At 56.3% G+C, this 8,227-nt stretch overlaps 1 protein-coding gene across 2 annotated transcripts in view; it reads right to left on the bottom strand.

Annotated features, from left to right (window-relative positions):
• Positions 1-2,819: 2,819 nt before the first annotated feature.
• LOC102388710 (major histocompatibility complex class I-related gene protein-like) overlaps positions 2,820-8,227 on the bottom strand; it is a 6,386-nt gene continuing 978 nt past the window's right edge. Inside the window, exons 2-8 of one of the 2 annotated variants that reach the window (XR_003095986.1) lie at positions 6,440-6,712; positions 5,681-5,974; positions 5,400-5,489; positions 4,982-5,014; positions 4,528-4,551; positions 3,788-3,820; positions 2,820-3,386 (exon numbers count right to left, since the gene is read on the bottom strand). Coding sequence is in view for 1 of the 2 variants with exons in the window: in XM_025213987.1 (XP_025069772.1) it covers positions 4,998-5,014; positions 5,400-5,489; positions 5,681-5,974; positions 6,440-6,712 (674 nt within the window). In the remaining variant the exon portion in view is untranslated. The remainder of the gene's footprint in view (positions 3,387-3,787; positions 3,821-4,527; positions 4,552-4,981; positions 5,015-5,399; positions 5,490-5,680; positions 5,975-6,439; positions 6,713-8,227) is intronic. The other variant, XM_025213987.1, reaches the window with a different exon arrangement.

The following is an 8,227-nucleotide window of genomic DNA, read 5'->3' on the forward strand; positions in this document are numbered from 1 at the left end:
ACCCATTGGACGATCAGGCCTGTGTTCTCCAAGGTGCGCAGAGCCAGAAGTGAGTCCAGAGCCTTGGATGGTGGCAGCGGGAACCCCAGGCTAGCGGGTGTGCTCCAGGGAAGGGGTCGGCCGGACGGGAGGCACCCCAGGGAGGCACTCGGAGCCTGCAAGGTGGTTGGGCGCAGTGAGGTGGGCGGCTTAACGCAGGAGCGCCCCCTACTGGCCCGCCACAGGGGTTGGGATACATTTGAAGAGTTGATGTAAAACCCTGTATGTGTGTGCAGCCACTCTTACTGCCATGCAGAGCCTGGCAGAACAGCAAGGTACAGTCCTTGCAGGATGGGCTTCACCTGGCAGGGTGGTGCTCAAAACCTTCATTTTGGATCAAGCAGGGACCCACCCAGGTTTCTTCAGGAGAGTGCCTCAGTGGTGGTGATGTTGGGGTGATCCCTGTAATCTCAGCCTAAGAGCAGCTCCTTATTTGTAACACTATAAATAGCACATGGGTGTGGAGCTGCTGGTTGGCAGGCTGGACTGTAAAGGCTAAGCTTTGGTTGGGGAAATGCCATGCCCAGATTTTTTCCACATGAGTCGCCGTGTGTTTTGGGTGACCGAAAAAGTATTTTGCCTGATAATCCAAACCCAAAACCAAGCTCCTTGTTCAGGGCAATGTATTCATTCCACAGGCCTGAGGGGCTGTCATGTGTCAGGTTGGCACTCAGAAACTGAGCTTCAGGTAAGACAGGACTTTGCCCAGTCCTTTTAGGGAGAGTCCCCTGATAGCAGAGACATGTTCTGTGAGACCCAAAGTGGGTTTTACCCTATAATCCCAGCCCAAAATAAGATCCTTATTTGGTGCAGTGTACCCAGTGTGCAGCTATTGGGGGGCGGGTGGCAGGTGTAAGGCCAGTGCACAGTGATCAACCAAGCCAAGCAGGTACCTACCCAGGCTTCTTCCAAGAGTCCTCAGGGAGTGGAGAGGAGTGTTTGGGGTGATCCAAAAAGGATTTTGCCCTGTAATTCCAGCCCAAAGTCACTCATTATTCTCAGAACAAACACAGCACACAAGTCTGGGGGGGTGTCAGCTAGGAGGCTGGCATGCAAAAACCAAGCTTTGGGTCAGGCAATGTACTGTCCAGACTTCTTCTGGAGAATCCCCTGGTGTTAGGCGCATGGGGCTTAGGATGTTCCAAAAAGGATTTGCAATCATGACCCCAAATCATCTCATTTGGTGCTATGTGATTAGTACACAGCTCAGGGGGCCATCAGGTGAGAGGCTGGCATGTAAAAACCGAGCTCTGGGCCAGGCAGGGGCCTCCCAGAACTCTTCAGTAGAGTCCCCAGGTAGCGGTGAGGTGTGCCAAGGAGGATGTTACCCGACTGTGACAGGGCACCACGTCTGCCCCGTCACAGAACGCCAGGGAAGTGAAGGGAAACAGAAAACTTAGTAAGGAGTCCGAGGAGAGAGAGGGCTGGGGATACCCGGATGGAGGAGAGAAGGGCCCAGATGAAAACATAAAGAAGGGCAGCATGTGTGGGGAGAGCAAGGAGAGTGTTGGCTGCAAGAGAAGCACGAGACAGCCGGGAGGACTTAAAGGGGAACAGAGCCCAGAATTAGCTCTTGAAAAGAGAAGAAAGAACCCAGAAGAAACAGGGAGAGACTACAAGAGCGAGACAACAGATGACAGAGAGAAGGGAACGGAAGAAGGGTCCTGGAGAGAGACTTACCTGGGAAGCTGAAGTGAGGTAACGAGGGAGACCTCCGAGTTGGTGAGTCTGATACCTGAGGACATCAGGTAATGTCCCAAAGACCTGAAAAAGAGAAAGAAACGAGAGCGTATGAAGATTAACAAAGAGAGGAGAACCCTACATTTCGATATCAGTAGAAAATACAAAGTGGCATAGGATTGCCATTTGCTTGGGACCTGTGAGGAGGAGAACAGGGCAAGCAACCAAGAAACTGAGAGCTCCCAACGAGAGAGGGAACTAAATATATCTAAGATGTTAGTTATCCAAGACAGACATAATAACTGTGCAGAAGAGCTATTTTTGCTGAATTGCAGACACAGCACGATATCTTCTTAATCTATCAGGACTGTGTTTATTTCCTTACCTTATTCCATCAAAGTCCTGGCGGGTGAGAAATAAAGGACATTAACCAGTTCATATTAAAACAAGAGATTGTGATTTATTTTTGCAGGCGTAGCTTAACTCTCACACTGACAATCCCAGCCCAAGTTCAGCTCCATATTCGAGGCTAGGTACAGAGCACATAGGCCCGAGGTCTGTCAGTTGTCACTCACAAACCAGGGTAGGGCCAAGCAGGGCTCTGCCCTCACTTCTTTGGGAGTCTCCCGCAGTGTTAGGGACCTAAAAGGGTTTTCCACCAGTAGCCCCAGCCCAAACCCAAGCTGTTATTCAGGCCCAGAGACCTATAAGGTGTCGTCAGCATTGCACTTACAAGCTGAGCATTGTATTGGGCAGGACACTGCCCAGGCTTATTCGGTTGTCACCCTATATGGCAGGGAAGTGTGCTGTGGGGTGACCTTAAAAGATTTCTACCCATAATCCTGGCCCAAACCCAGATCCTTATTGGAGCCTGAGGACCTGCAACTTTTCAGACTGGCATATCAAAACCAAGCTTTGGGCCAGGCAGCACCCCACTCAGACTTGTTCAACCATGCTTGCAGGTGGTACAGACATGTGTGTTAGGGTAACTTTACACTGGGATTATGGAGCAAATTCCCTTTAATCTCAGATCTTTGGTCAAAGCAACATACTGGACGCATGATATTATTTTACATTTTTATTAATAAATTTTTGAGGACATCCTAAAGTCTTTAGCCTGTGCCATTCATTACTAACAACCTCAAATTGGGTAAGGATTAGCCTTGAAAGAAGAACCAGGAACCAGCAATAAGGAAGCAATTTCAGTCTCATCCTCCAACTCCCTCTCCCCCACCCCCCAGGTAAGGCTGTGCACTTCTGCCTCCTATAAACCCTTCTTCCCACCCTTTCCTCGAGAGGCAGCTGAAACAGCAGGCTCTGTTCTTTTCATGAATTTCTATGATTTTTTGGCAAATGCTTTTTCAGTACCTCCCTATTTATAAATTTAAATGTTATAAATATATGTAAACAAAACTGTGGTCCATCTGATCAGCTGAGGCAATCCCCAAATCCTACCCCCCTCCCCATAATCCCATCAGACAGGCCACAACCCAGCAGTTTTAATGTCATACATAAACTATTTGCTGCCAAGAACAAGGGGCTTTGCTCTGGCAAAATTAAGGCATTCTGAAGGGGTGGATCAGTGCAGCATATTGCTAAGTGTTGTTCCTTCTCCTCTTCCATGGGCCCCTCAGGATGCGGTGCAGGCTCCACCAGGCTCTGTTAAGCTGTGGGAATGAGACGGGAGATGTAGCAGCTGGAGGAACTGCAGCGCTGGGCAGGCACCAACTCAGCACTGCTCCAGTCTGAGTTCCCTCCCTGCACTGAGGGGAGGAGATACCGCTCCCCAACACACCTCCTGCTGACAGGTCCCCTGCGCTGTGCCAGCTCTGCTCCTGGCAGTGCCCAGGCTGCAGCCCCTTCCCCAGGGCATGGATGGCAATGGACACCCCTGCTCTGCCCCTCTCCCCGCAAAAGCATGGGGCTGGTGCAGACCCAGCCCTGCAGCTCTCCTGCCACTCAGCTCCTGCAGCAGCCTTGCCTGGGGTGACCGGGGCTCCCAGGGTTAGTAGGAGAGGGGCAGCGTCTCCTTTGGGGGATTCCCGAGGTCAGAGTCCCCCCTACTTACCTGTGAGGTAGGTTTCAGACTTGCGAATACTTCCTGTGGGGGGAGGAAGGACGGGCATTAGTCAGGTTATTCTGTCCCTGTGAGATCCCCCAGCCCTGCACCTTGTACTGGGGCAAAGTAGAGCCAGGTGGATGTGAGCTGCTGCCAGCACAGCCAGGAGGCCCTTCACACTCACCCTTCTCTGGAGTGACCGTGACCAGGCGCCAGCTGGCAGGGACTAGCCAGGTCAGGGGCTGGGAGCTGCACCCCTGGGCTGCCCCTAACCCCTGCTCCACAGCTCTCACAGAGCAGGGTGAGATTCCCAGGAGCCCTGTGGCCCCACACCCAGCCAGAGCTGCCAGCTGCATGGGAGAAAGCGCGAGATCCAACCCCAGCCCAGGAAACAGCACTGCCCCAGCCCATGGGAGATGGGGCAAGGGCATCAGGCCAGGGATCCACATGATGAAATCAGCCTCCAAGGATAAGGGGCAGGAAATCCACTCACACCAAAGGAGACACTAAGCTCCCAGGTGGGCCAGTGTGGGCACCCAGGCACAGGGACACAGAGCCAGCAGGACAACACTCCCTCCTCAGCCTGGCTTCTCAACCTTCAAACCCCAGGTCGGTGACAGACAAAGCAGGATTGCCGTGCCCCCAAGGCAGCTTCCTGGGGCAGGCACATAGGATGCCAACCCCTTTACCCCATCCTCCAGGCCCCAGCAGCCCCTCCCCTGGGTCGGGTCCCTTGCATTAACACTCACCGGGGCTGTCTGAGCCTTTGGGGGCTGAGGGGGAAGGAAGAGGGGTTAGAGCTGAGCACAAGGACCAGTTCCCCCAGCCCCATGCCCCCTCCCGCTGGCAGGAAAGCCCAGATACCACAGTGACGAGTGTTCCTGTGCCCTCCTGGACAGGAGTGAGGCCTGGGACTCTGCCCCATGACCCCAGCACTATCACCCTGCCACAGCAGGGAGGCAGCATGGGGCTGGGTGAAGCCATTGGCTCATGGGGCTGCTCCAGAGGTGGTGCAACCACCTATCCTGGAAATCTTCAAAAGGAGACTAGACGGTCACCTCACTGGGGTCACTTGACCCCGGTTATCTTTCCTGCCTGGTGCAGGGGGGCTGGATCTGATGATCCTGTGAGGTCCCTTCCAACCTCTCACCGTCTAGGAATCTGTACAGAGCTGCAAAGCGCCAGCGACAAGGGGTGACTCACCAGGTGCTGCATTGCATCAGGCTCCCCATCTCCCTGCAGAGAAGGCAGAGGTCAGCGAGTGCAGCTGCTTCCACACCCGAGCACGACTCTGACCTGGGGCCACAGCCCAAGAAGGAGCTAACTGGGATGTGGGGCCAGGACATCCCCACCAGAAGAGAGGGGGATGGGGCTGTGTGGCACAGTTCACATGAAGCCCAAAAGCAGCTCTCAGGGGCCCTCAGCAAGGCAGCCTCCCAGCACTGGTGCTGGGGCCTGGCTGCTGCTGCTGCCGTGGAAGCACATGGACCTGGGAGTCAAGAGCAGCTAGAAAATCCACCGTCCCCCACCAGGTCCCGGACATGGCAGTGATGAGGCCTCACCACTTGCCCCCCCACCCCAAGGGCATGGACTGAAGCTAAGGGCTTTGCCCAGCACTTACTGAGGAAGTAAAGAGCTGCACCTAGCAGAGCGATGACCAGCACCACAGCAATAACGATGCCCTCAATCAGCATCATGCTGGACTCGGGCTCTGACAGAGGGAAAGGGCTTGTGAGCGAGGGGAAACCCCAGACAAGCCCCCACCACTGAAAGGATCATACACTTCATCCACATCAGTGCCCCTTGTCTCCTCCAATCCCCCTGAGCCCTTCCCTCCCCTAAAAGCCCTTTCTTCCACTAGCACCCAAGGTCTTCTGTCTCCTCATGCAAGAAGTCACTCACCCTTCCTGCTCTTGTCCCAGGGCACTCTCAAGTCTGCACTCAGGCTCACGTGCTTCACACTACAGATGTAATCATGGTTGCTGCTGGGGTCAATCTCGATGGTGGCCCGGGTCTGGTAGGTCCCATCTCCACTGGGAATGACCCCCGAGTGGCTCATCTCCTGGGGCTGTGCCTCTCCATTCTTCAGCCAGACGACAGAAATTTTCTTGGGGTAGAAACCGTGGACCCAGCAGGACAGGGTGGTGAGTCCATCCTGGAACAACAGCCTGTTGCTCACCTGTGCCTTGGGGGGCTCTAGGAGGAAGGAAACACCCATTACAGCGACTGCCCCTGCTGGATCCCTGGGCCCAAGATCCCAGCCAGAAAGCTGGGCTGGGCCCCTGCACTGGGCTGTACAAAGCTGGCTCCATCAGCCATTTTAGGCAGGAGTAGACTGCATTGGGGTGGGAGGACAGGGGACAGGAGACCTGGCTGTGCTGGGCTCGGGGCTACAGAAATAGGGTCTGATATAGCTGATCTCTGGTTCTCAGACATACAGCTGGCGGTACACACACCCCATGGGCTGCACCCACATGGGGGGGCTGACCAGGGCAGGGACAGGGGACACCATGTCCCACAACAATGCTAGAGCTTCACTCAGTGGCAGTAATAAGACACAATATTCACCACCCCAGAAACAAGGGGCTAGGGTGGGCATTCTCCAGGGGGAAGGGTTGCCCCAGTCAGTGCCACCCTGGGCAAGGTGACACCTGGACTCACTGCTCTGCAGCGCTGCCGTCCTGTGCTGCAGGCACTTCCGCAGCCACTTGATGCACTCCTCCTCCAGGTAAGCTCTTGTATACTGAAGAAGGCTCTTATCCTCATTCCACTTGCGCTGGGTGATCTGGGCCTGTGTTGGGACTGCTACCCAGGTGCGCGTTCCCAGGTCATAGCTAATGAATTCTCTCCCATCGTAGCCCAACCGCATGTAGCCTCCAGTGCTGCCGTCTTCATGGATCTCACAGCCGTACATGAACTGGAGAGTGTGAGACCCTGAAACACAGATAGATCCAGTCCCTGGGTCAGGGACACAGCCCCAGGGAGCAGGATCCACCAGAGCTGCCAGGCTGGGCAGGAGCAGGGCTCACCTCATGGTGGAGGGGAAGCAGGTGTAGCATTGGGGCATCTTGGGGGCTCTACTCACAGAGAACAAGACTGAGGGGACACAACTGTGGCCCACATGCACCCTGGGAATGCAGGAGCACCAGGATTGGGAAGCAGGGGTGGGAACGGGCACCTGGAAGGGAAAGGGCTGGGACAAGTGTAGGCTGGAAAGCAGAGTGGTGCTTCTCATACAAGCAGCGTGGGGCTGGACAGCTTCCCAGTGGGGCAGCAGGGACAGCGGGCACAGAGCCCAAGCAGTGGATGCTGCAACTGCCCAGAGCAAAGACCAGAGTCTGCGGCCCCAGAGGTGCTCCCCAGGGCTGTGCCCCAATCAGCCCAACCCCTGCCCTGCACCCAGGGAGGTGATGGGGCCTGGTCCCTGCATCCCACACCTCCTACTGCACGGACCTCTGAGTCTCCACGGTCACTGCCCCACCACAGCCCTCACGCGCCCGGGGGGTCCAGTCCTTGTCCCCTGGGATTCTCAACTCCCCCTTTGGCCTCCTCCTGCCTCCCTCCCCCAGTCTCCTCTTGTCCCTTTCTCCACACCCCCCAACATACCCTCCCATCACCTGGTCCCTTCCTGCCCCTCCAAGCCCTGCCTTGCTCTGCTGTCAGTCCAGGCGCCCACACCAGCTCTTCTACGGACCAGCAGCCCCTTCGCTGCCTTTCTGGCCCATCCCGGGACCCCTCCGACTCTACAGCCACCTCCTCCTGCCTCAGACCCAACTCCATGTCCCCTCCCTCCCACCTCCCTGCCTGTTGTGCCACCACCTTTCCTCTGTAGACATTTTGCCCACATTTCCTGCCGCTGCCGGCTCAGCTCCCTCCAAGTGCAGTGGTCGGTATCCCCAGCTGAGAACTGAGCGCTAGAGCGCAGGGCACAAGGGCTCGTGGACTATGGCCTCAGGGAGGCAGGCTGCAGAAGATATTTGGAAGCAGCACCGAGGGGTGGGAGATGGCAGGGACACAAGGAACAGGCAGGGCAAAGGAAAAAGCACCCACCCAAGGCAAAGGAGCTGTATGGACAGTGTGGGCCACGGAGAAGTCTGCAGTGGGCAGAGGTGCGCTCTCCCTCTTAGGGAACACAGAGCCAGGCAGGCTCCCTCCCCTGCATGGGCTGGGGAAGGGCTGGCATGGCATGGGGGGGAGGGGAGGATCTGGCCCCCTTGCCTGGCTTTCCTGGTGCCTGACACCAAGTCAGTCACCGGTGCCCTGGAAGGAGACAACACCAGCCTCCCCCACACATGGGGCCCAGGTCTCTGATGCGACCGCAGGGAGCAGGGTGGGGTCAGGATTACCAGTCAAGAATGACTGGGGGGGATAGAGCCCTGCTCCACCTCCTCCCCCCTGCCGCCCTCCCCCCACACCGCCCTGGCCACTCCAGGTCCTGTCCCCCTCCCC

The sequence above is a fragment of the Alligator sinensis genome, unplaced genomic scaffold, assembly GCF_000455745.1.
Source record: "Alligator sinensis unplaced genomic scaffold, ASM45574v1 scaffold634_1, whole genome shotgun sequence".
Taxonomy (NCBI): Eukaryota; Metazoa; Chordata; order Crocodylia; family Alligatoridae; genus Alligator; species Alligator sinensis.